Genomic DNA, 27,847 nt, shown 5'->3' with positions numbered 1-27,847 from the left:
GAATAGTGCATTATTCACAAGAAAATTGTTGTTTTTATTTTTAGTTGTGTATGTCAAATTCAAACTTGCATATTTATTATGGAAGAACACGTTTTCAAAAGTTATATGACTATATAGGAGATATAATTGTCTACAAGGATGAAAATACTTTCACCTAATATAACGAATAATTCACTTGATGGGCATGTCATCGCTTATTAACACACTTGTGACATTTTGTGCTCTTTAATTTATGGAGAATATGGTTTGTGCTCATGGTTGGGATTTTCTTGAAACAAAGCCAAAATTTATTGTATTATCGGTGGAGAGTATCTAAAAAACTGCCGTAAGTTTTTCTGGTAAAAAAATTTCAGATGTAACTATAGTATAATTGAAGTGTAATTACATGTAGCTGCACTATAACCAGGGTTTGAAATTTTAGTTCGAAATTTCCGAAATCTCGCCCGAAATTTCGGTAATCTCGCCCCCCGCCGGCATGCTCAAATCTCATCCGAAATTTTTGGCTTTTTGCAAATTTTTGTGAATTTGGTCAAATTTTATTCAAATTCATTCAAAATCAATCAAAATTTCAAATAATTTCGTTCCGAAATTTCCAAAATTTCGGTAACCCTTGGCATAAAGTCCAAATTCGAAATTGTCAACCTTGATTATAACTACATTGCAATTACGGTATAACTTACATAAAACTTGTATTCAACTGCGGTTTGGTTAGTTAGTACTGAAATCTTATGTGTAACATGTATAAAAATTTCTTTCCAGCAATATTTTTCCTTCATGTATAAATCTCAAGATGATCCGATGGTCATAAATCCGAAAGTTTTAGGGGAAAAAAACTTGTGGAAGTTTTTTGGCAAATCCGCTGTAAAAGTTACACGCTCGTGTGAGTGCCGTGGAGTGCTGTATATATAGAGATCGCGCAGAGCTAGCTGCTTTTGCCAACAACCAAGAAGCTAGCTAGTGATCGCGAAGAGATGGCGTACAACGACGACGAGCAGACTGCTCCGACGAGCACCGCCACCGAGCCGGCGAGGCCGACGGTGGGGATCACGGGCCAACTGGTGAAGCAAGTGCGTCTCAACAAGTACCACAACGACGTCGCGTCCATGGCACCCCATGACCAGGAGCTGCTGCTCGAGCTCAGGGGCTCCTCCTCGTCCACCGACAGGGCGGGCCTGGACCTCGTCGCCGTCATCGACGTCAGCGGCAGCATGGACGGGGACGGGATCGACAAGGCGAAGACCGCCCTGCAGTTCGTCATCCGCAAGCTCAGCGACCTCGACCGCCTCTGCATCGTCACCTTCTCCACCAACGCCACCCGCCTCTGCCCGCTGCGCTTCGTCACGGCGGCCGCGCAGGCCGAGCTCAAGGCCCTCGTCGACGGCCTCAAGGCCTACGGCATCACCAACATGAAGGGCGGCCTCGAGACCGGCATGAGCGTTGTCGACGGCCGCAGGCTGGCCGCCGGCCGCGCCGTCAGCGTCATGCTCATGTCCGACGGCTACCAGAACCACGGCGGCGACGCCAGGGACGTCCATCTCAAGAACGTCCCCGTCTACACCTTCGGCTTCGGCGCGAGCCACGACTCCAACCTGCTGGAAGCGATCGCGCGCAAGAGCCTTGGCGGGACGTTCAACTACGTCGCCGACAGCGCCAACCTCACGGGGCCCTTCTCCCAGCTCCTTGGCGGCCTCCTCACCATCATCGCCCAGGACCTCGAGCTCACCGTCACGCGGTTCCATGGCGAGGCCACCATCAAGAGGGTGGTCTGGGTGGACGCGGGGACCTACCCGCAGACCACCGCCAGCGACGGCTCCTCCGTCACAGTCAGCTTCGGCACCCTCTACAGCGCAGAGGCGCGCAGGGTCATCGTCTACCTCGCGCTTGCTGACAAGACCGCCTCCCCTCCGTACGACGCCAATGTCTGCTTGGCACAGTACAGATTCACCTTCCAGGCCCAGCAGGTGACCTCCAACCCCGATCTCATCACCATAAAACGCAGACCGAGTGCCGCACCAGGCGCGGCGAGGAAGCCACAGCCGGTGGAGAACGAGCTGGCCCGGCGGCAGCACGCCGACATGATCAGGGCAGCCAGGGACATGGCCGAGGCCAACAAGATGGAGGACGCGCGGAACAAGCTGGAGGAGGCGCGGAAGGCACTGGAGGAGAATTTCAACCAGGCGGCGAACCCGACGGTGGCCATGCTCCTGGAGGAGCTGCGGCAGCTGCGGGGGCTCATGGAGAGGCAGGACCTCTACAACAAGGAGGGCCGCCCCTACGCCGCCTCCTCGCTCGCCTCCCACGACCGCCAGCGCGTCGCCACCAGGGGCCAAGCCGACGGCGTCCGGCTCTACACCACGCCGCACATGGACACCTACCTCAAGCAGGCCGAGCAGTTCGAGAAGAACCCCGACGAGGCGCCGCCGCCCGCCACGAAGCACGTCCCGGAGCCGGATCAGGTGGTCGATCAAGAGCCGCCGGCGCCGCCCGCCGAGGCCGACGTCGTCCCGGACGTGCCGCGAGACATGGCGGCGGGGGACAGGAGGACGCTGTCGGCGGCGCTGCGGGTGGCGGCGGCGGTGCTGAGCCTGGCGGCGTTCGTGCTCATGGCCAGTGTCCGGACGTCCGGGTGGGACAGCGACCGCTACGACCTCTACGAACAGTACTACAGGTTATTGCATGATCACTTGCCTGTTGCGTCTAAACATCATGCATTCTTAACATGCAACAAGTCTTGATGCTAGCAATACTCCCTTGTATAGTTGTATGTAGATTTATCTCAAAATTAAGTACTTCCTCTATATTATAGCCTGGGATGGAAACGGTCAAAAATCAACCATTGCCATAATCATATTTTTTTTCTCGGAAATGGGATAAAACATGATAAAAATTAAAATTAAAATTGTATCCGAAATATCGGGAAAATTGAAAAATGGAACTGTACGAACGAAAACATGTTATAATTGATCGGAAACTAGTAATAACGTCAAAAACATTAATTTGTAAAATCATATTTTTACAAATTGTCTCTCTTTTAGCCTTGCACCCAAGTTTGGAATTTCATTGAGAAATTGATGGTACTCTAAAATTTGGATTAAATAGAGACCTCAATCATGGTATTGGGTATTTAAAATACAGTAATTACTTATATTATAAAAAGGATAATTTCCTCAATAATAAGGTAAAATTTGGAAATAGCAAAATCGTTTCCATTTTTTATTTATATTTTTTACTGTTTTAATTTTCATCTATGTTGGTTACGACCGGTAGAACTTGGAAATGAGAGTCGGTAGGTCAGGAGTTTCCTTGACCAAGCATTGTTAGTAGGTTTTGTAAATATTCTACAATAAAAGTTAGGGGGTGTTTAGATCCCACCCTAAAATTTTACGCCGTGTCAAATCAAACGTTTGAACACCTGTATGAAGTATTAAATATAGGCTAAAAAATAACTAATTGCACAGATTACGACTAATTTGCGAGACGAATCTTTTAAGACTAATTGCTCTATGATTTAACAATGTGGTGCTATAGTAAATATTTGCTAATGACGGATTAATTTGGCTTAATAAATTCATCTCGCGGTTTACTGTCTGTAATTAGTTTTTTTATTGGGGCAATTGCGCATTTGACCCTCTTTTGAAAACTAACTACCAATTTGACCCCCTTTTTTCAACTTTGCTTATTTGACCCTTATTTTCAGAATTGAAGATACGGTATGACCCTATTCTGTTAAGGGCTTCTAACGGTGTTAACTAAAGCACAAAAGGTCCCTTTTGCCCTTACTCATTTGACCCTATTACATGTGGGACCCACCTGTCAGTTCTCTCTTCTCCTCTCCTCTCTTCTCTCTTCTTCTTCCGACGCCGCCTCCTTCATTCCTCCGCGTCGCTTCTTCCCTCCGGCGCCGGTTGCCGTCGCTGCCGCCCCTCCCTCCCTTCTTCGCGCGCCAACCTCCGCCTCCCTCCCCGCTGCGCGCGCAGATGCCAACGCCACCACCACCTCCACCACCTCCGCAGACGCCGATGCCACCGAGAGCCGCCGCCGCCAGGCCCGGCTCCCCTCCCTCCTTTCGCCGGCACCGGTCTCCGCCTCCCTCCCCGCACGCCGATGCAGACGCCGCCGCCGCCAGGCCTGGCTCCCCTCCTTCCTTTCGCCGGTGCCAGCCTCCGCCTCCCTCTTTGCGCGCAGATACAAACGCCGCCGCCGCCGCCAGGCCCGGCTTCCCTCCCTCCCTTCGCCGGCGCCGGCCTCCGCCTCCCTCCCTACGCACCGATGCAGATGCCGCCGCCGCCGTCTCCGTCGCCAGGCCCGGCTCCCCTCCCTCCCTTCGTCGGCGCCGGCCTCCGCCTCCCTCCCTGCGCACCGATGCAGACGCCGCCGCCACCGCCTCCACCGCCAGGCCCGGCTCCCCTTTCTCCCCGCGCTGCGCGCCGGCCTCCGCCTCCCTCCCCACTGCGCGCGACGCTGCCGACGCCGCCGCTGCAACTCGCTGGCAGGAGAGAGAGACATGGAGAGACATGTGGATAGGGTTAGAGATGGGTATGGTTTCCTCAAGGGTATTTTGGGCATTATGAATTTTAATTATATTTCGTTCTTTTTTTTAAATCAAATCTTAACGGTGTTAAGAAAACAGGGTCAGACGGAAGGTTCGTTTTTGAAAAGCAGGGTCAAATAAGCAAACTAAAAAAAAGTAGGGTCAAATTGGTAGTTAGACTTCAAAACGAGGTCAAATAAGCACTTGTCCCTTTTTTATTAGTCTACGTTTAGTACTTCAAATGTGTGTCCGTATATCTGATGTGACACGCTAAAACTTTTCATCCCTAGATCTAAACACAGCCACCCAAATGTTTTCCTGGCCATCACATTCATTAATGACTAAGGTCCAGGGAGCAGAGGGTCTTCTTCAACCTCTAGATAGAATAGATGAAGAAGCAGAAGAGCAAGTAGAAGAACTCATCGACAACTTGTTCCGGCGATGGTGCAACAACAGTGATGGTCCGAAATCCAGCAAACACAACGGAATAGATTTATCAGGGTTAGAGGTTGATGTGTAAGGGTGGTCAATGGAGGGGCAGCTTTAGAGGATGACCATGGAAGGCAAGGCACCGCTGCCCTTGACCACAGTAGAGAGAGAAGTAGATTGGTTAGGAGTCGAATAACGGTGGATCTAGCGGTGTGATCCCCAAAGGAACTAGCCAGTTCCTACCTTCACTACAAAGTGATCAGCTTCTCCTTTTTCATTTAGGTGAATAACTAATCTAGCCCTTTAAGTTTCACCAAAGGTGTTTAATTTGGTTCTTCAGATTTTATTTTATCCACATAGATCATCTAAGTAGTTTTAAAAATCAAACTAAGCCTTGGATAAAACTTGAAGGGTCAGTTTGGCTATTCACCCTTCTCATTTCATCTATTATCCTTTTTAGTTAAAAATATTCTCTCTTCTCCGCCAATGTACTATGACAGGTATGCCCTCGGTGTGAATCTGATAGTCTGCGTCTACTCGACCGCGCAAGCAGTGGTCGAAATCGGGCGCCTCATTTCGCCGAGGTTTGCTGCTTCTCTGAACCCGATAACCTACTGCGTCAGCCTCTTCCTGGATCAGGCAAGCCCAATACACACAATACATCGGTTCTTCATTTTTCTTTTGAAACATCTATCGACCCATCAATTCTTCTGCTCAAAATGCGCCATTGCAAAGCTACGGCCGTATTTATATTCAAACTTTTTTCTACAAACTTTCAACTTTTCCATCACATCAAATGTTTTGATACATGCATGAAGTATTAAATGTGGATAAAAAAAATCAATTACACAGTTTGCATGTAAATCGCGAGACGAATCTTTTGAGCCTAATTACGCCATGATTTGACAATGTGGTGCTACATTAAACATTTGCTAATGACGGATTAATTAGACTTAATAGATTCGTCTCGCAGTTTACACATGAAATCTGTAATTTATTTTATTATTAGTCTACGTTTAATATTTTAAATGTATGTCCGTATACTTTAAAAAAAATTTGGCACACCAACTAAACACAACATACGTGTTGGAGAAGCAGAAGTTTTTCAGCGCACACGCGCGCGCGGCTAATTGGTTTCATTTGGCTGCAGGTGTTGGCGTACCTCCTAATGTCAGCCTCGTCGACGGCCGCGTTCGGCAAGGAGCCACTCAACACAAAAATCAACAACGCAGTTTGGCTATCGTTCCTTGGGTTCCTTGCGCTGGCCGCCAGCGCGCTCATCTCCATGGACAATCTCTTCCGCCGCATGCTCTGATTGACCAGGCCGTCGACAATCTACTCACATGCTTCTCCGATCCTCATGCAAACTTTTAATTACATATATTTGTGCAAATAAGTGGGACGCGTATGAGATATACGTTGTTCTTGTCGTAAAAAAAAACATTCTTTCTTTTCTAATTAGGAGTACACATTGGGGCATTTGTAGGGTATATATGCAGATGCCCACGTCATGAGGGCATTTGATACTTCAGGCGTCTGTAGAGGATACACACGTATATGATGGTGTGAGTATGGCATGTCTTAGTTGTGGGCCCAATTGCACTCTCTCTCTCTCTCTCTCTCTCTCTCTCTCTCTCTCTCTCTCTCTCTCTCTCTCTCTCTCTCTTTTGAAAACTCAATTGCACTCTCTTAAGAGCACATTTCTAGTTTGTAAGGCTAGAGTGGCTATATATCATATATGTGTCTCAAAGGTATTGTTTGTTGTAACTTGTAACCATTAAAATGGCTAATTGTTTCAGGAAACATATGCGATCATTTAGCCTCATCTCATCGACGCTCTCCTGATCCTACATAATATGCTTCCATAAATAAATTATACTATTTTGTATACAATTTTGTTGCTTCTATTTTCATAAATATAATCTCTATATTTTTGGCAGACAACTCTATTTATGAATCTTAAGAACCATAATTTAGACCCACCATGATCAAATGATGCATACATACATACATACATACATACATACATATATATATATATATATATATATATATATATATATATATATATATATATATATCATTTTCTTCAATTTATAACTTGGTAATAATTTCTAGATCTTTAGACGCACGGTGAATGTGATGACTCCATTTCAACCTCTCTTAATATACTCAGTAATTTCTAGTTCTTTAGACTTTAGAGGCAAATGTGATGACTATGTTTCAACCCTCAATACAGTTTAGTAATAGATATCTCCCGATAGGATATTAATAAAGTATTCTTTTATCATTAGAAATCTAATCATAACACATAATTAGATATTTATAAAAAAAATTGTCGGTTCGATCTTGATCGTTCATAGTCAATTTTTAGTTTTTTATTAAGACGAATAAGGTGTGTATTATTATTAATATATAGTAAATTGCATATTGGGTTATATTATTTTACCTTAGATTTACATTGAACCATTCTTCCCTTAACGTTTCCATTTTACACCATACTTTGTTGCCAAAAGGTTACACTTTGGACTAACGACCCACCCAGGGGTGGAGCTGGCATACAAGCAGTGGTGTCACCGGACAACAATGACCCATCTATTAGTTAAGGTATCCTTCTAATTTTTCAATGAATGACACTAGTAAATTTTGATTTGTGACACCAACGTGTGAATAATTTTGCACTTTCATTAGACAATTTAGCTTATGTGGACATGGACAACTTGACAGCATCAACAAAATAACTGCTAGCAAACTATAATTTATAGTTATTTGACCATACACAACGGCTAATTCAACAAGACTATGCACAATGTCTAAATAAAGTTCGTGCATCATAAGTTTTCTTGAGTGATTTGGTGAAACATAGGTTGAGCAACCACTATTGCGAGGAATTTTTTGTATTTTCATATGTATTTCTGTTTCACTTAAACCATGATCGTCAATTAGAGCCGACGAATGACACCATCGTCCTAAAATCATGGCCGCCCAGGACCCACCTGTCAGTGAGGTTAAATAGGGACTAAAAAACGAAGCATCGTGATGGGAGCTTGAGAGAGCATATCGACCTCCTCTTCTATCACTTTGGCAAGTCCTCATGACTCCAAGGCAGGCGCGTAGAAGTACGAGCCCAAGGATTGCACAAGCAGAAGTCAATGTCAAGCTTGGGGCCAATGTTGGCGGAGAGGAATCGAATCTAGGGATGGCGTGCGAGGAGATCGAGGGTGAGCTAGAGAGAAGGAGAGGAAGACAATGGTGGAGAGGATCGCGAGCCAGGAGACGGCGGGGCGAAAGTCGGGGTGACAGGCGAAGAGGATCTCAAGCCCAGGGACTGTGTGGATGGAGGTCGTGATTGAGCCCATGCCAAACGTGACGATGACGAAGGTCAAGCTTGCGTGACACGGTGTGGATGTAGGTCGAGCTTAAGGTCCCCTTCCACTCAAGCTTCATTGACATCAACCTTGCGCTCGAGGTTCTGCTCCTGTACACCGGCATTAGCTTGACCTCAACCTTGACCACGAGCCATCAATGGAGACCAGAGAGATGAGAGAGAGGCAATATTGACAAGTGAGCCACTGGTCCTAACTGCAATCTTTTGGTAAGAAAATCTGGTTTAATGCGAAAGCATTGGATTAAGGGTGGTCCAATCTAAAATCATGATAAAAAATAAATAGCCCAATATGCAATTCACTTTATTAATATTTAGCATGCTAATATTCAACTTAAAATCTATTGTCACTCTGTAGCTCACCCAAACACTTATTGGATGTGTCGCTATCGACGAACACGGAAGACCCGAAAATGTAAACCATTTCCATTATCTTAAAAAAGTTACATCCACACAGTAAAGCTCAGTTCCATGGGAGTTAACTTGCAAACCTAACATTATTCAGATAAGCAAATATCGGCGTGAGGGAATTTTAGCCCGCTTTGCTCAATGTCCGTCCTTGAGGATTGGGCCGATAGCGTATATATAGATATGTACATTCCGATCCAAATTCTTGGTTACTCAAAGGCCCAAAAGCATAAATACTTGGAACGTTTTTGTGCGGCTAATACAACTATGCGTAGGAAAGTATGAAAGTACAAACGCCCACTTCGGAGATCCCACATCTCGAAGCTGCCGTAGACAAAGTCGTAGCGGGCACCGAGCAACTTCAGTGTTCCCTTCTGTAGTCTTTCCTTGACAAACGGATAGGACTGCAGATTTCTGAGGGACACATTGACGGCTTCCTGCACACCATTCAGAAATGCAAAAAATGTTAGATGAGTGCTATATTGGTTACAATTAATTAACCACATATGAAAAGTTTCAAAAGGTGGTACCAATAAGGCAATCAGCCAGTGGGTCAAAGCAGTGAACCCTTAGTCCAAGACTCACAATTCAATTCTACTAGAAATAATATAATGTTGTTCCAAGCAATAATACCTTTTCCAGCACGGTGCATTGGTCGTCAAAAGGCAGTAACATGTTTTCTCTCTCGACCTTCTTCTTCGCAGCCAGACCAATCTTGACCCAGTCATCAACGAAGTGGCTAGGTAATCAAACAAAAATGAGATTGCAAAAAGGGATAGGTGAAAGAAGCGTATTTATACAACAGTAATTTTATTTTAAATTTTAAAATGTTTCTTCCTTCTTGGCCTTGTTTGGGTGGGACAGATTCTTCCTGGACATGTAAGTATGGTCTTATCTGAATCCTTTGACTGCTTTCAGCATATAAAAAACTTGAACCGAGTATGGATATGTTCACTTACAAGGTGTTAGGTCTATCTTCCTTCAGAGAGAGGAGTTCCTTGATTCCACCACAGCAGCTGTGACCAATCACAATGATACATTCAACCTGCCAAATGGATGTCTGTCAACATGTGCCTTTCATGGAGAATAATAAGATCCTTGTTAACTGTTGAAGGGGCGAATGTGTGAGTTCACCAAATTTATTCTAGAGTGGAATTCTTCCATATCCATTTGGGCACTTTAAATGAGAATAAATACAGCTAACGGAGTTCAGCTATAGTGCTCTACAGAACTCCGAATTACAGCTATAATCTGAAAGCTAACTCGTCCATGCTAGAATCATTTAACACATGATGAATGTTACAGACTCTATTATTCATAATATGGAAGTAAGTGGACTGTACGATGGTTGTCGCACAAATATCTAGCACTGCTATGTGTATGCACATTCTTTCTAAAACTTTCAAAGAACATACAGTTTCGAAATGCAAAACAGAAGTTCACTCCCTAAATCATACCAGGGGTACTTGATTTGTGTATACATTGCCCCGACAAAACCTAATGGTAAACCCATTTGCATTTGACAGGATGCTTTCCAAATGAAAGAGAGAGCCTACACATGCCCTTGAAGGGACGCAAGATTCTTCTTTACTTCTATGGGATAATTTCTAGAACAAATTAGAGAAGGGTAAGTGAAACAGGAATTAATCTCCTTTTCCAAACAAAGGTCTTGTGTATGATGTCATCACGAAATTGGGTAATAATTTATCCACTTATCACATTACAAGTGCACCAGTTAGGTTTATGACTTCGACATAATGGGGATGTGCCTTTATTGCAGGTGATACTACGATATCCACTGCTCTCCTTTTCTATAACTAATACAAGTTAACTGCAAAATATCATGAGGCCGTTCTATTCCTAAACCAAAAAAACATGCGACTTAGATTAGAAGGACATTAATAATTCGCAAGGAAGATGTGACCTTGAGGACAACCACAGCATACTCAATGGCTGACCCAATGCTGCACTGCCCTCTCTGCAATCAACATGAAAACACGGGGCTTAGTAATTTACACCTGGAATACACAGGCCAAAGTTACTGACTAGTACATGAAGAAAGACAAGATATAATGCACATAAACATGAACCTTGTCATAGGCTGGAACCATGCTGGCAATATTACGGACAGTGAAGGCCTCACCAGGTTGTAGACCGAAGGTCAGTGTTGGGCACACACGTGAGTCAGCACACGAGAAAACCATGTACTGCAAGAAAGAACAATTAATCCAGGCCAAATCAAAACGGAGACAATCATACCAAATAAATCATGGATCGGCAAATCACTCAGTTATGACTTATGAGTAAACATTTCTCAAAAAATGTGGTGCCGATTTTGGGCCTTTTTTTTTGTGGAGACCTACTCTACAGCACTATAAATCACATCTCTAGCCCTTCTCACGCAAGTCATAAAGGAAAAAACTTAGAACCTAAGCAAGCTAATAGAATAAGAAAACAAAAATATTCATTTATTTAGACGGGTCTGTCCTTCAAAAAAAAAAAGTTAACATATGCAGGAACCATGTCATTGGTCATCTATAGTAAGCCGCTCTGTGCTTTTGTTCATGTTAGTTCCTCTAATGTAGAATTTTGAAGAAATTCCACTAGTACTTTGTACTGAAGATGAAAATTTTGTCAACTATTTTTTTTATCAATATATATTGCTCAATGGTCACAATAGTAATGAGCTGTTCCCATCAGAATTCCTTAGTCGAGTTTGACTTCAGTCCACAAACAAACCAAAAGAGCGTAATGTGAGGCATGCACCCTCCAAATGGCATAATTCTTAGTAGAGACAGCAAATTATGCCGGCGCATTCTATGTGTGCTGGAAAGAACAAATTATAGGTTTCATAATCTATGTATAAAACTATTAATCTGATGGCAGCACTATACCTTTGGTGACTGGCCAGTCTTGAGCCGCTCAAACAGCTCCGGCCTCTTGCTGAAAACCGACAAAAACAAATAGATTCGATTTAGCACAAAATCATATTAAACAAACCGACGAACTCTCAGGGCATCAGAAAAATACTCGTATATAGTATTCCTGAAATTCTCGAACCCAGTCTTGAAGCGCTCGACAGCGTTCATGCCCTGCAAGAATCAAGCAGCCAACACGACATAAGGGCGGCCCATCGGCGACAACAACAGGAGGATCATACCGACAATGAGAAAGGGAAATCGACCTTGTCAGTGTAGGTGATAAACGGGGGTGGTGGTGGATGGTACGGCGTGGTAGGCCTCGGCTTGTGCTGGATGAGTGACTCTCTGGTCGACCGCATCGGGTTCTCCCTCGCGGGTTTGTAGACCGGGAAGCAGCAGCAGCAGGCACCCATCTTCGATGCGTCCCCGCGACCGCGAGTCGCTACACGAACAAAAACGATCGGCGACAAACGAAGAAGAAGCGCGCACTAATGAGGAGGCAAACTCTGAACCTAGTAGCCATGAAACAGATAGGCCCGTGGGTGAAATCAGAAAATCACTTGGACTCTACCTCTTCGTTTGCAATTGCAACAGATACGTTAACTTGACTTAATTTACGGCATTTATAACGAAAACCGTATAGGTTTCAGAGGATTTAAATAGGTTGCGGATAAATTTCAGGATCAATCTGCAGGATTACGCAAGAAGGAAAATCGAGTACCTTATTTCGTCGTGCGTATATGTGGCGCTGCCGCCGCCGCCGCCGTGGCTGCGGGGTGGAGGCGGTCAGGGAGTCGGTGGCCGCCGTCGTCCACATCAATCGAGAACACATTCCCAGCCAGACTGGCTCCCAAAGAGGTTGGGGCTTCGCCTATTTGGTATTCCCCCCCAAATGTAACTCCGGCATGCCATGCGGGGAGTCTGGAGGTGGACGGCGCCGCGGCGGCCGGGGAGTAGGAGGAGATCAGTTTCCGAAGGGAAGTGGGGTTGAGGGTTAGTGCGGCAGAGGCGCAGAGCTACGGCCGGCGGCGGCCGAGGAAGAGTAACGAGGGGCCGGGATAGGGTTGGCTGGGGCGGCGGCGGCGGCAGCCGGACATGGCGACGAGTGCTACTGTGGATTCCGACGGGTGCGGAACGGGAATCGGACAGGGGTTTTGCTGAGCCTATCAAATTTCTCCCCTTTTTTTTCTTCAGTAAATTGTTACGGCAAAAGAGGCATAAAAGGTTATGTTGCCACTATTAACACTAACAGAATATAGTAATATTAAATTTTGGCACATTTTGTTAAGGCTTTCAACCCATACTAAAGCTAAATTTTGTCACTCTTTTTATTATCAAATTGTACTAGTTTTAGGATACTTTGGTTTGAAGCCTTACTATCTCCGTCTCATAAAAAAAATTCATTTTTCAGTTTTTGATACAACGTTTTACTCTTTATTTTATTAAAAAAATTATGATTAATGTTTTTATTGTTATTAGATGATAAAACATAAAAGTACTTTATTTGTGATTAATTTGTTTTTTAATTTTTTTAATTAAGATAGATATCAAATGTTGGACACAGAAACCAAAAATGAACTTATTTTGAGACGACGGTAGTACTTAGTAGTGTTTAGAAAGGGGCCTCTATAATTATGAAACTCATAAGCAAATTACTATTATATTATCCTTTTATTAGAAAAAAAAATACTCGATGTTCTGGTTCCAATTGGCACTTGTAGGTGATGCCTTTTCAGATTCAATTTAATTATTTAATTTTAAGTATTTTGAAGTAAATGCATGAGACCTTTGAGGTGGTAGCCCACAGTCTAGGAAGAAAAAGGTATATATGGCACTCCATCTGAATTTGCAGCTAAATCTCCCATTCCCTAAATTTAGCCAGCATAGCACAATGGTTTGAAGCTATGTTGCTCTCTCTCTCTGTTCCCACATACATATTCTTGTTTTCGGCTACTATTTATATTTAAACTTTAATCACTTTATATTTCTAAAAGAAAAATTATATACCTAAGGAGATACCGTGTCATAACTCATACTCCCTCCAGTTTTATTTTAATTGACGTTTTGGACAATGACACGGTCTACAAAATATACCTTTGATCTTATTTTTCTATTATAATATACACAATAAATAAATGCATGTTAACTTTTATTATAGTGTTTTGAAAGACAAATCTATATATGTTGTTCTAGTTTCTTTAAACTAAATACTTTTGAAGTTATTAATGGTCAAAGTTATAAAAGTTTGACCTCAATCTTGTCCAAAACATCAATTATTATAGAATCGGAGGGAGTAAGGTGTATGTTGCATTTTAAATATATATATAAGCAGTAAACTTTTTGTTTATCTTAGAACATTTAAAAACTGTTAGGAACGGAGGTAGTACCATCGTGCAATTCAATGTGTTTCAACTAGGCACTTGTAAAAGACCCACTTAGCTCCTACCAACAATCCAACGTGGAGAATTTGATAGTACTCCCTCCATTCCAAATTGATCTACATATTTCATAGGTACACTAAGATCAAGAAAAACTAATAACTCTCTCATACTATATTTACTCTAGGCTCTAGCAACAAACTTAATGTATGCGCCATCCCCACTATTTCCTAGTCAATAACAAATCAAGATATTGTATGTGATTAATAAATTTGTGTGCATGGATGCATGCATCAATGTCTATTTAGGAGATTAGAAAGATACGCAAAACGAGGTGAGCCATTAGCACATGATTAATTGACTATTAAGTATTTTAAACTTTAAAAATGGATTAATATGATTTTTTAAAGCAACTTTCCTATAGTTTTTTTTTTACAAAAAACGCACCGTTTTGTAGTTCGGGAAGCGTGCGCGCGAAAAACGAAACAAAACTCACTCACAATCACCAGATCACCCATGAAAGAACACAACCTTATTGTGCATGTGGATGATGGTTGGTATTATTTTTTTATGAGAAAAAAAATTGCACGATATCTAGCTTCTTGACAATCTTGCACACCAAAAGAAAATGCTGGCGCCAGCGAGAAATACCAGAGTAAAAGGTAGTAAAAAGGTAAACTCTTCATAATAATATTATTAAGACATTATAGCTGATGTCTTTTGATCACACTGCGATCAAATTATGCATCATAGGCAGTACAACTCCGCGTCAGGAAAAAGTAGAGGAGATATATTTCTTGTTATTACTTAATACAGCATTCACATATATCGAACCATCCGGTACGTACGTAGTAGTACTCCACGCGTTCACATCGATGATCGGGGACGATATCCTCAGGTAGTACTTATGCAAAAGCGTTGGCGTAAACTGACGAACTGAACGGACGGACGGTCGGATTTAGGGCTCCCATAAGTCCAAGTTGCCGGAGACGAAGTCGTAGTGGCCGCCGACGAGCTTGAGGGTGCCGTTGGCGATCCCCTCCTTGACGAACGGGTAGGTCTTGAGGTTCTCCAGGGATTGGTTCACGGCCTCCTGCAGATCATCAGATCAATTGTTTTGATCAGGGACGCAGAAATTCAGTCAGTGCTGAATTGAATAGACAACGCAAGTTTCAGACAGTTCGATTGTCCTTCCTATGAATGTAATTAATTCTGATGTTCCAATTTCATTTAACATTTTGATTTATGCATAGTGGTTGTCATGCTACTAGTACGTGCGTTACCTTCTCCAAGATGGCGCATTGGTCATCGAAAGGCAGCGAGGCGTGCTCGGTCTGAACCTTCTTCTTGGCGGGGAAACCGGTCCTGACCCAGTCCTCGACGAAGTGGCTGAACCAATCAAAGTGCAAACCCGAGTCAGAAACAAACGATGATCAAGACACGCTAACATTTTTATTTCTTCAACCCTTTGTTTGTCTGCATACAGTTATGCCCAAGTTGCCAATACTATAGTACTATCACTAAGTTTTCTTTTGTTCAGCAACTTACAAGGAGTCTGGTGCTCCATCCTTGAGTGAGAGGAGGGCCTTGATTCCACCGCAGCGGCTGTGGCCAATCACCACGATGAGTTCGACCTGCAGATTATTCGATCCAGGTCAATACCCCACAATCAAATCGTGCACGCACACTTTACGCATACATGTGCTGTATGAGCATAAAATAGATTTCACGAAAGTACGGTGCTTTCCTACTAACACCGTCCAAATATACTAAACAAAGGCGCTAATTATGCTCCCTGCTTGATTTGACAAGATTCATATGTAACGCAAGTACCACCTTCACCATGAATGTTACACACCCTACATAAACCTAAGCTGGATGGATTATGTGGGGAAGGGAAGATTCTTCTTGATCAATAAAATAATTCACACACCATCTGGCGTCAGACACGACCCATTTTTCTCAGCCTGTACGAAAATATTTTTCTCTGATCCGGTGTGTGAAGTTGCCGGCACAATTAGAGCAACGGGTACTATATAGTTGACATAATAGAGCACTATCTGAGAGAGAGAGAGAGAGAGAGAGAGAGTTGACCTTGAGGGCGCAGACGGCGTACTCGATGGCCGACCCGACGCCAGCGTGCTTGATCTGCAGTTGACGCACACACACGAGGGGGGTCAAAATCAATGCAAACCGCGGCGACCGACCGGAATAGCTAGCTTACCAATCGACCGGCCGGCGACGAAAACGCGTACGATGAAGTTGGTTACCTTGCAGTAAGCTGGGACCATGTTGGCGATGTTGCGGACGGTGAAGGCCTCGCCGGGCTCCAGGCCCATGGTCACCGACGGGCACACGCGAGAGTCGGCGCACGAGAACACCATGTACTGCATTTGTCCCAACAATCAGCTCAGTTCATTACTCCACACTAACTAGTAGCGGAGTAGTAATTTTGCGATTACACAGCCATATCAGGAGATCAATAAGCATATTAGGATTAGGCGATTAGCATCCGTTCTACTAGTACTACCACTACTGCTCTTATCGATAAGGAGGCAGCAGATGCTGATAGGCGTATCCGAGTGCCCACAACCCCCACAGGAATCTGACATTTTTTTCCCGTTCTCTTGCCCCAAAAGCTGCCAGCTTTTGACCTGTCTGCTCTGTTTTCCCTGACCACTTTTTCCACCCAGAAAACAGAACGGATACGCAAGGATAACCCACGAAACGGACGAGTATGAGTTCATGGCCCATGGGGGGCATATAACTGTTGCGCTGATTAGTACTAATCCTAATGAACTAACGATCCCACTGGCGACAACGCCGACTGAGACAAAAACGGCCAAATAACCGAGCATTAGATTAAGACGCGAGCTGACGCATCCAAAGCATGCTCATGGCGATCAGGCCCCACCCTTTAGCAAATTGCCGGGGCCGATCGATTACGGGCTTACGGCAGCAGCAGCAGCAGGCAGTCAGTTGCGGCGTAGATTAATGTTTTTGGATGGGGGCCATCATTTTCCGGGAGAGGAGATTTGATATTAATAAAGTATATATGTACGCATGTTGTAATGCAAACTGCTGGACTTTTGCACCTGCTCATCAATGCGTGTGGCTGGCCAATCCAAGTTACTGTATAGCGAGGCAGATGCCAAAATGCTAGTGTAAGCAAAAGGTTGGATATGCGCCTAAACTTTCGTTAAAGGCTGTTGAGTTGGACGTGCAAACAAATGCGTGATTGCTGGGACCACAATTATGTGATGTCCTCCGGGCCATGTCGTACAGGAAATGCTTTTGCTTAGCTACAGCTATAGTATGGGGGAGCGTATCCTATGCACACAGGCCCTCGCGTGTACACACCATGTACACCAACTAAAAATTATCACAAAAAATTCTAGGAAAATTTATACATGTACTTTCAATAGTATTACATCTACGTGCAAAGTCGCATCTTCAAATTCATTCTACATAGAGAATAACAAAAAAGATAAAATTCTGACAAAATTGCAACCTTAAAACTGTCAGATTTTTTGTTTTTTTTGTTACGGCTAAAATATAATGAATTTGACGTTAAGATTTTAACCCTAGGTGTAATACAATTGAAAGTATGTGTATGATTTTTTCTAGATTTTTTGGTGACATTTTTTAGTTGGTGTGCACGTGTGTACACGTGAGGGCATGTGTGCATAGGATATGTTGCCATAGTATGGAGTATATCAAGCTGCAAGGCTTTATCCACTGTTTCTTTCTTCTCCGTTGCTATAAACAAAAGAGAACTTGTGGTTCACGGTACGTTCTAGCTTGTGTGGGGTCAGCAAAGACGATGATATCGCCCAAATTAATTTGGGCATCATTGCAGTATCCCCATGAGAATGGCCGTGTCCAAATGAACTTTGAAATTCATCAACACGTACAGCGAGGTTGCCGGCCGGTCCAAATTTTTGTACCCAAATTGTTAGGACGACGTACGCCAATTTAGACCGAGGCGCTGCCAGGAGACCCTAGCCTCGATCGACGACCTAATTAGCTTATTAGAGCATGTACAATAGCATGCTATAAGCTAGCTGTAAATATATTTTAAGAAGCTAAATAAAAAGAGAGAAAAGCAGCGGGCTATAAATTTGTAGCCAGCTCTAACACGGACTCCAAGACACAGTGTGTGTATGACAGGTGGGATCAGATATTAATAGTGTAGTATGTAACTATTGTATAAATGAGCTTCTAGATTAGCTATATATGAATTGGAGTTAGTAGTTGGCTGTAATATTAAACTTGCTCTTGCTATTCTAAAATTAAGCTGGACGCAACGAAGAAATCAAAAGGAAAACAGTAGTGATGATGGATGCTAAACCCTATACGAGGAAGGCGACATCTCGGCGGAAACACAACATGGGCAAGCACATGGGGGACGGTGAAGAAATCCTGCATGTTACTAGGTGCGAGCCTCGTCTTCTTCGGTGGTGGGTGCGTGCATTATGAGGAAGGATTTCCACTACTACAGCAGCTTCTTTGCCTGGCCTACCAATACCCGAGCTACTAATTAAGATTGCGCTGCGTACGCCTGCCAAATGGAGCATTCTAATCTAATCTAATCTAATCTCCCTCTCTCTTTTTATAATCTTGGTTGTACTTATCATATCCTCGTATATAACTGATCAGCCAGCCCCGGCCTAACAGGCCGGCGACAAGCTGTTCATCCTCTTATATAACTTTGGCCAGGCAACTTGAACAGGCCAGTTGCTGCTAACTTTTGTCCACTTTGACCTTGATGGCCATATATGCTGTGGGCACCGTAAACAGTGTACACCGGATGGGCAAACACAAGGCTATATGCTTTGCCTGGTTGCCTTGCTTGCAGGTTGCAAGCATGCGTGTACTTTCTACCTGGGACTGGGAGTAGCAGTAGTATCTAGACCGGTAGGAATCTGTGGGCCAAGGTGTGTTCACGAATCCCCAAATCAACCGCAGAGATCGGGGGTAAAAGGTTGGGGCTTTTCTTTTGCTGACGAGGTTTGCGAGCTGAGGGATGGACGGTGTAGCGGCCATGGAGGAGTAACCGTAAAACTCCAGCTGGCTGGGTTGGCTCACTAGTAGACAAAGAAGAACAAATTTTGAGCAGGAAATGGACGGAGCAGCGTACCTTGGGTGCCTGGCCGGCCTTGAGCGGCTCGAAGAGCTCCGGCTTCTTGCTGCGGAGGAGACAAAAAGACAAACAGCAAGGTGATCATGCCAGTTTCATCTCACGCCGCGCGCGCGGCTACCCAAATTCTTCTCAAATTAACCATCTATAGGCAAGGGGGGCTTACTCATAGAACTCGGTCTTGAACTTGGCGAACCCATCCTTGAGGCGGTCGACGGCGGCGTCCATCTGCAAGCAAAAATAATTAATCACACCGATCAGCTCTCATGCCATCCCAATCCCAAACCAAAAAACACACGCACACAAAAACGCGTGAAAATTTTTAATACACCCATATGCATCATGAAAATATGCGAGAGAGGAGGATATCGCCGTCGTTGTGGGTTCCCTGCGCCCACGCGAGGCATGCACAAAAGGCGATCTAAAGCGGATGCAAAGGATCTCCCTTTTTTTTCTCTTTGCCCAACAAAAAAGGAAGCCACGCCCGCGCGAATCGATCGACGGATGAATCAAGAAAGGGAGAGAGAGAGGAGAAGAGGATGGATGGATGATGATGAGAGCAGTAACTGTAATGACGGATGGTGCGGGAGGAGGAGGAGACAGGGGGACGGACCTTGGAGGGTGGGGGATGGTTGTTGGTGAGGAGTGACGGGGAGGAAGAAGAATCTATGGACGGCTTCGTCGCCGCTGCTGCTGCTGCTGCTTCCGCTTCGGCCGCTGATGCTGGTGGTGGTGGCGATGGCGTCCCGTTTGGGGCCTTTTTATAGCGGGGGAGGCAGAGGCATCCACTCATCTTGCCTATATCGAATGGATCAAACGATCGGCTCTAGTTTTTGACTTTTTTTTTCCCTTCCGTTCGCTGGCGGTCGTCGCGGCCTCCCGGATCACTAGCAAACATGCATGCGCCACGTGGAACGCGGTGAGTTGGAGCAGCTAGCAAAGAGGTAAAAATATAGCAGCGATGGATGGATGGAGGGGCTGGTTTTGTGGCCAAAATAAATGGCCGATCGGAATGGCAAGAGCCCTCCCCCTGTTTTGGTATGCTGTTCAGCCAAACATAATTTTGCGGGTTTTGTTTAATTTCCTTCCTTTGGCAGAGCAAGTAAGAAATGGGGTTGCATGATGCAGGATTATGATTACAAAAATGGAGATCGATTAATTTTAAGGGAGTATGATTAGTCACACGAAATGGTCATATGCCTTTTTCCTTAAGTCGATGCATCCAGATGATCAACAACTCCTGGCTAGTGTGTATACACATATAAACGGTCGTGTGGATCGTCCTTTATTTTTCTTTTTGAATTTGACTCGTGACGGCTATACTATTGATCCCAGAAATGAAACTACTAGCTAACTAGCATGTGTGCGTGCACGGCTTTCTTATTGTGGAAGAATGGCAGTTGTTTTGATTATATCATGTGCGCGCTAAGGAAAAAGGTTCAGGTTGATCTAGTGTTTGTGTGTGCTAGTACTTAGCAGTAGGGTTGCCTCGTTAGGCACTTCTTTTGTGGAGTATCTGATTGTTGATAGTTGAAGTTAAAGCTGAAGCAACTTCACGACCTCACAAAATTCTGATTCGATCATCAGCTCTCCTCCTCTCTTACTTTGCAGACATTGACAACCTCTTACTACTATACTTATGTCACGCATCAGACAAATCTTGAAAGTGGATTTGTTTGCAAGACAAATACAAGATTATCTAAATCAGATGCAGATTTCACCATGCATGAACCCAGCAGCAAGATTTATCTGGGATTCTGGGGTGATCCAAGTGCTACAAGTTGTTTTCGCTGTTTGGGCCTCGGAAGCGTCAGCAGGATGCCTGCCAGGTTGAGCAGTTTTCTACTGCATCCTCACATCTCAAGAGCCGTTTTGCCTGGTGCATCAGGTGACCAAAGTACATGGAGCAGCTACTGGCTCCGTGATCCAAGAAACAATAGCTCCAAACGAGACCAAGAACCATTTCATAGTATCCCATATGCCTGAATAACTACTATATCAGTACCAGTAGTACGGGAGCAAGCTACACAATCTATGCTGGATTTGCGCAATCTGGCGCGTTAATCCGGAACTGATCTTGTCACTACTCAGCAGTTAGTTTTTCTGTTTATCCATCTATCTGCAGTACTTAGACAAAAACAACTGCTAACTACTCTGCATGCATCAGTATGCAGCCATCCCAGTTAACGGGAGAGTTAGGCACTTAGGCTGATCTGAAAAGGAACAGTAAGTTTTCGGCAAGGCGAGAGGTCGCTTTGCAAGCTGGAAGAGCCAATCGGCCAACTACTCTTTCGCGGAATCTTCCTTATCTTTGCGCCCATATTACTTGACTAAACACAAATGGCATAGAGGTCCCCTACTAGTAGTACATCATGCAAGGTACAATTAGCTTTTCGCCACAAGATGGGAAGGTTTTGGTCCCTAATCCGTTAACTGCAACCACAGGCATATTCCTACAGAGTAGGTGTTTCTTTCGGGTATGCGTCTGTATGACTGTATAGGTTGACAAATCAGTATTGCAAGCTAGTTTTAATGTTGGGGCTTGTCTTGTATACATGAACCAGGAATTTCAGTACTGTTAGGCAAATTTTGGTAGAGCTTAATTGATAGAAATTAATTCCCAATATGACTCTTTAAATAAAAAAAATATATTTTCATGTTGGATGTACCCTCGCCGGTATTGATTAATGAAAGCTCAATTTCCCTAAATATTAAGGAAACATTTCAAACCGGTTTTGATAACCGGTGGATTTTCTTGTTGACATCTCATCTGTGCATCTAACATCAGTTAATGGTCTTGAATGGTTTTGTACCACTCAATTTTTGGTGAGGGTCAACGTCAAGCTCAGCCTGACCTTGACTGCAACAAAAATCAGGGCTTGTACTGGTTACCCCAACAAGTCAGATCACCACGTACGAAATAAAATTAATATAAAAAAATATTTTGAGTTCAACCATTTACAGTGAAATTCCCTTTTTAATGTTTGGAGAAATAAAAAATTGCCTAGAAAAACAGCAAACTTGACCTTTCTAGCATTTCTGTATATACTAGATACTATGATCTTTATATGGCTTGAGAAACTAAAGACAATACTCCGTATCATTTTTCAAAATAAAATGGAAAATATATAATTGTTAAAATAACGAAGTTGATAGTGACTCGACAGTCCATTACTAAAGCTAAATCATGGACGCTTCTCCTCAAGCGAAAAAGAAACAAAGTAGAAAACGAACACTATCTGTCCCTGCTAGAACTTTACCTTATCGTTTGAGGGAAAAGCCGCCTAGATGTTTGATTTTTTAATGTACTTGGAGCTTTGTTCATTCCACTCAAGACTTTTGGGGGTATCTTTTATATCCAAAGCGCTTTCTTATCTCTAATGAACAATATAATTGGCCAACTGTTTGGGAACCTTTTCTCCTCCCGAATATTCTATTTAGAGTTTGTTGACGTGCACGTTGATTGACAGAAAACAAATTGGGAAAAATGCATAAGAAGGGCAATATGCAATATATACTCCTATATGTTGTCAGAGTGTTGATTAAAAATTGAACATACATTTTCTTTTGCTGTACACTGTTCAATGATTGCTTAAAAAACTAAGAGAGTCGGTGGTCACGGAACAGTGCTTAGTTGGACAATTTGCCGAGTTGCGGGGTGTGTGTGATGATGGTACGTGGGATTGACGGATAAACAACTATGTTTCGAGGTATGGACAATTAGACACACAGTATTAGACTATTAGTCTTAGATATAACACTGCAGTGCATGCATGCATGTAGCCATTCTTGCACAGTTTGCAGGTATGGATGAAACCAAATGACATGTTGTGTGTACGTAGAGCTAGAGAGAGCGGCAGGAATGCAAGCTACGTACGACCCGTGCATGTGTCGGGCCTAATGCAGCACGAGGCGCGTGCATGCACGTATCGTGTATGTATATGCAGCCTTGTTATAGCTAAATTAGCATGAGACCGAACGTGTCAAAAAAGCTTGAGATATCGAAGGGTGCCGGGCGGCGTGTATATATGCATGCAGCTAGCTGCAGGGGTGGCGTGACCATGCATAATGCACGTACCGCGGCGGGGGCGACGGGGGCGGCGAAGACGGGGGTGTTGCGGATGAGGCGGGGGCGGAAGGGGGCCGGGAGGTTGCTGCTGTTGGAGGAGGAGGAGGAGGAGGAGGACGGTGATGGGGAGGCGAGGCTGGCGACGACTGTGGCGCGGGAGCGCGGGGTGACAGTGGCGAAGCACCAGCTCTGGGCAGCGGCGGCGGCGGCGGCGGTCGACATTGTGAGAGGCGGTGCACGGCGCGCTCCTTATAGCAGTAGCTACACACGCGTCTCGCCGCCGCGCCCGCGCGCGCAACAAATAGACGCCCGCGCCCCCGCGTGCCGACAACCAGCGCCCCCGGACAGCGGGAGGGAGAGGGTGGCAGCTAGCGAGCGCCGAGCGGTGCGTACGTGACTGGTGATGGGTCGTTCGCGGCGCCGGGTGGCTGGGGCGAGGGGGGGCGTGCGGCCCGGCTGGGCGGGTGGATCCGGGCCACTCGGCGCCTCACCCACCCAGCGCGCCACACGCGCGCGGATAGGCTCGCGATAACGCGCCGCGGCGCCGTGGCCAACGGTTCCCCGCCCGCGCGTCCTGGTCCACACGCGCGCGGATGATGGGCCGCCGCGGGGCGGAAAACGAAGGCAACCTACGCGGGTTTCAATGCGAGCGGCTTTGCGGTTGGGTCGCGCCGTTGCAGGTTGTGGGTGGATCGCTCGATGGCGATGTGGATGTGGATTTGATATTGCGATGACGATGCCACCGCTCGCGGCCTCTGGAGTCTGTCTCACGGGGGGGTTGGGCCGGTCGATCGGCTCGGATGTGGTGGCGCTGCGAGGTGTGGAACGTGTGATCAGGGCTTGCTTAGCCTAGCTTAGCCACGGTAAATATCTTTCGTTTAGCGAAGCCGTCAAAGCAACGAGAATGCACCGCCGCGTAATTGTGGGTTTGTGGCTGTGTTGGCGACGGATTGGTCGTGATTAGGTTCTGCCGATCGGAGCGGGCACACGATCTTGGGGTGGAATCTACTGATGATACACGTTGGCTGTAGTTTGATTTGGGTGCTAGATTACCTTGCGGAAGTATGTATAGTAGTAGGAACTCTAATTACAGAACCCTTTTTCAATAGCAGGATTTAATTAATTGGGCCGGGGCCGTTCCAGCCCGTGTGTCCTAAAAGAAATGTCAAGGCCTTGGTTTTCTGCCTTATGTTGCAGATAGAAACGAGCTGGGCGGCTGGCCCATTAGCTTAAGATGGCCACCTGTGATGTGTCAGTTTATGTTCCTAAATCCTAAGGTGGACCGTAACACTGACATATGGACTCTAAACCCCTTTTTCAATATTTTTACTTTTTAAATTTTGAATTTCAGCTATTCCTAAATTCTATTATTGTATGGACTCTAAACTCTTTTTCCAATATTAATTACTTTTAAATTTTGAGTTTTAGTATTTAAAAAATTGTATTTTTTATGGATTCTAAACTCTACTTTTATTTTTCTTTTATTATCTCAGAATTTTAATTAGTTCTAAATTGCATACCTAGACTCTAGTCTTTTCTTTTAATATTCCTTATTTTTCATTTCGAATTTCAATCATTTGTAAAATATATTTCTTTAAGGACTCTAAGCCCATCTTTTAATATTTTCTTTTTTTGTTTCGAATTTTAGCTATTTTAATTTTTTATATATATGAATTCTAGACTCTTCTTACAATATTATTTATTTTTAATTTCGAATTTTAGATATTTACAAATTATATTTGTATATAGACTCTAAACTCTAGTTTTAATCTCTTATTTTTAATTCTAAATTTTAATTAGTTCTAAATTGTATATCTACATCGACTCTAGTCTTCTCTTCCATATTTCTTTTTTTTTTCTAAATTTTAATTATTTATAAAATGTATTTTAATATGGACTCTTTTTTTATTTCATTTGTAAAATATATTTCTTTAAGGACTCTAAACCCATCTTTTAATATTTTCTTTTTTGTTTCAAATTTTAGCCATTTTAATTTTTTTATATACATGAACTCTAGACTCTTCTTACAATATTATTTATTTTTAATTTAGAATTTTAGATATTTACAAATTATATTTGTATATAGACTCTAAACTCTAGTTTTAATCTCTTATTTTTAATTCTAAATTTTAATTAGTTCTAAATTGTATATCTACATGGACTCTAGTCTTCTCTTCCATATTTCTTATTTTTTTAGTTCTAAATTTTAATTATTTATAAAATGTATTTTAATATGGACTCTTTTTTTTATTTTTCTCTAATTAATGTGAGAATTTCTAAGTTATAAGAGCGAACTTGGAGCCTCCTTTTTCTATTACTTTTATAAGTTAATAGATAGATTTTGGCCACCCTAGTATGACCCCCTCGTACAGAAATTTATAAGGTTTAAGCCGCCCGCATGTAAACTAATAACCCCCTTGTACTGGAAAAACACTTTCTGTAGTAGTGCCTCTACCACTACGCCACTTTTACGTACGGTAGCAGAGGTGTGTTCTATACTCCCTCTTCCCAAGTTCTATATTCATTAGTCGTGCGCATGTTTTCTGAACAGTTAAACGATGTGTTTTTTTTAAAAAATAATTATATAAGATAGTTGTTTAAGAAAATTATATTGATATATTTTTTTAAGTTTTTTAGCTAATATTTAATTAATCATACGTTTGTCCATTGCTTCGTTTTGCGTGCTAGGAAAATGTTCTCAACTGCCAAAAGAACACAACCTAAAACATGAATGAAAACCATATTGAGATTTTTGACCGTATAGGTTGTCCCCGTTTTGTAAGGACCATTTTATTCCGATTCGGTAATGTTTGGACTCCGGAAATGAAATATAAATGGTATAGTGTGTTATGAAAACTTAACCTTAAACCTTATATTCTATCATTGTTTATGTTACAATATCATCATTATGAACATTCAAATTAGTTACTTACTACTGCTTTGAATCTTCACTAATACTCCCTTTGTTTCAGTTTACTTGTCGTTCTAGCATTCAAATTTTTTGTTAGAATATTTATCGTTCTCACAATCCAAGGTACACTTGGAGATGTTTTTTTTTTTCTTTCCACCTTTTATCAATGCATTTTAAAATGGTCGCTACCATGATATCCGCCTTTTATCAATGCATTTTAAAGCTTGAACATGTGATTTCCAAGAACATGGGTTCTTGGAAGACCTCAGCTGATCTTAAAATTTCAGATGAAACTACTGCAGAGCCTATGTTTATGCCTACTCCTTGAAAGGAGAAAGGAGTGCCAATTCGCATCTGATGCCTTTAGTGGCATGGACTGAGTTTTTCCTCATTCTGACAGTAATTTGTTTCTAATATGAACTGATACAATTTTTCCAGTCAACATATTTTCCAGTTCTCGTTAGTACCATGGCGTGTGTGCAACTTTGTATAGTCCTCCTCAAGCTAGCAACTGAGCTTGCCACAGCGGCTAATGGTGGGTTTGGAAAAGCAATTTGGCATGAGTTATGATGGCAAGTAAAACAATATAAACAATTAGCAAATGATTAGTCTAGTATTAATCAGTACAAACTTGAAAAAGTGATTTATTTGATTTTTGAAAGAACATGTTCATTTATATATTTAAAAAAACATATCATTTAAAAGTTTGGAAAACGTGTTCATGATAAATAAGGAATTTTTTCGGTCCACACTCACTTAAGAACTAATATTTAATTTTTCTCTACAGGTACTACTTCCATCCTAAAATAGTGGTCGCTTTGATTTTTTCGTGTAACGTTTGACCATTCATCTTTTTTGAAAAATTAGTGTAAATATAAAAAAAGATATGTCATATTTAAATTATTTTTTTATAATAAAGCAAGTCACAACTAAAATAAAAAAATTCTATAATTTTTTTTAATAAGACGAATGATCAAACATTATAAAAAAATCAATGCGATAATTATTATCGGACAGAGGGAGTAACTAGATAATTAATCATAATGTAAGAAAGTTCTACCTAACTAAAGTGAACAGTTGACATGGAATACATATTTTAACTCATCTAAGAAACTGCTTGCAAGAACGAGATGGAATACATGGCACGTTTATCAGCAGCTACAGCTACATACGGGAAAAAAAATAAAACAGAAGAAGGCAGAACAATCGAAACGAGTGCGTACCATTTGCCATAGCAGAGTATTGATTTCGCTGTGAGTATCCTGTCGAAATTCCGAGCCCAACCTTCGCGCAGATGTCGAAGGACGCAGTTGCCATGGCGAAAAACCTTCAGCTGCCTCTCCATCCGACAAATTTATATACGCGCCACACTCGTGCTGCTCACAGTGGGGCCCACCTGGCGGTCGCACAGCGACTTGTATGTTGCGAAATGTCGACAAGGTGACATGGTGAGCTCATTGTGGCGAATGGCGACACCGTAACCTCACAGTGTCGCCCCGTTTTGATGTCTTGGTCTGGACGGCGTCATCCAAACAGGGACAAGAGTAGAGCGGAGAAGCCATGGGAAATAGCCAAGATGGCATCACCGTAACTCGGCCGTCTCATTCAATGTAACCCAATTTTGACGACCTAAGTGCATGTACAAAGGTACAGTTAGATATGAGATTTATATTAT

At 43.3% G+C, this 27,847-nt stretch overlaps 3 protein-coding genes across 6 annotated transcripts; 1 reads left to right on the top strand and 2 right to left on the bottom strand.

Moving 5' to 3' along the window:
* Positions 1-955: 955 nt before the first annotated feature.
* LOC127782172 (E3 ubiquitin-protein ligase WAV3-like) lies at positions 956-6,275 on the top strand. The gene is made up of 3 exons (XM_052309277.1): positions 956-2,668; positions 5,461-5,599; positions 6,111-6,275. Exons 1-3 carry the CDS (start codon positions 972-974, stop codon positions 6,273-6,275), a joined length of 2,001 nt encoding a protein of 666 aa, XP_052165237.1. The 5' UTR covers positions 956-971.
* A 2,645-nt stretch (positions 6,276-8,920) lies between these two features.
* LOC127763664 (carbonic anhydrase, chloroplastic-like) lies at positions 8,921-12,843 on the bottom strand. Of its 2 annotated transcripts, none has more exons than XM_052288441.1 (9): positions 12,396-12,843; positions 11,938-12,186; positions 11,784-11,845; positions 11,648-11,696; positions 10,844-10,960; positions 10,678-10,731; positions 9,713-9,798; positions 9,387-9,492; positions 8,921-9,190 (listed from the first exon to the last, which is right to left on the bottom strand). In XM_052288441.1, the coding sequence occupies exons 2-9, from the start codon at positions 12,085-12,087 to the stop codon at positions 8,963-8,965; spliced, it is 852 nt and encodes a 283-aa protein (XP_052144401.1). In that variant the 5' UTR covers positions 12,088-12,186; positions 12,396-12,843; the 3' UTR covers positions 8,921-8,962. The 2 variants fall into 2 exon arrangements, with proteins under 2 accessions (XP_052144401.1, XP_052144409.1); XM_052288449.1 differs by having other exon boundaries at positions 11,938-12,116.
* A 1,872-nt stretch (positions 12,844-14,715) lies between these two features.
* On the bottom strand, positions 14,716-27,414 carry LOC127763679 (carbonic anhydrase, chloroplastic-like). Of its 3 annotated transcripts, XM_052288467.1 has the most exons (9): positions 23,271-23,347; positions 19,806-20,079; positions 19,359-19,420; positions 19,193-19,241; positions 16,323-16,439; positions 16,147-16,200; positions 15,601-15,686; positions 15,336-15,441; positions 14,716-15,145 (listed from the first exon to the last, which is right to left on the bottom strand). In XM_052288467.1, exons 2-9 carry the CDS (start codon positions 19,983-19,985, stop codon positions 15,011-15,013), a joined length of 789 nt encoding a protein of 262 aa, XP_052144427.1. In that variant the 5' UTR covers positions 19,986-20,079; positions 23,271-23,347; the 3' UTR covers positions 14,716-15,010. The 3 variants fall into 3 exon arrangements, with proteins under 3 accessions (XP_052144427.1, XP_052144432.1, XP_052144420.1); XM_052288472.1 differs by lacking the exons at positions 19,806-20,079; positions 23,271-23,347 and adding an exon at positions 27,396-27,414; XM_052288460.1 differs by lacking the exon at positions 19,806-20,079 and having other exon boundaries at positions 23,271-23,544.
* Positions 27,415-27,847: the final 433 nt, after the last annotated feature.

The sequence above is a fragment of the Oryza glaberrima genome, chromosome 1 (genome assembly GCF_000147395.1).
Source record: "Oryza glaberrima chromosome 1, OglaRS2, whole genome shotgun sequence".
Lineage (NCBI taxonomy): Eukaryota > Viridiplantae > Streptophyta > Magnoliopsida > Poales > Poaceae > Oryza > Oryza glaberrima.
This window is presented reverse-complemented; position numbering and strand designations above follow the sequence as displayed.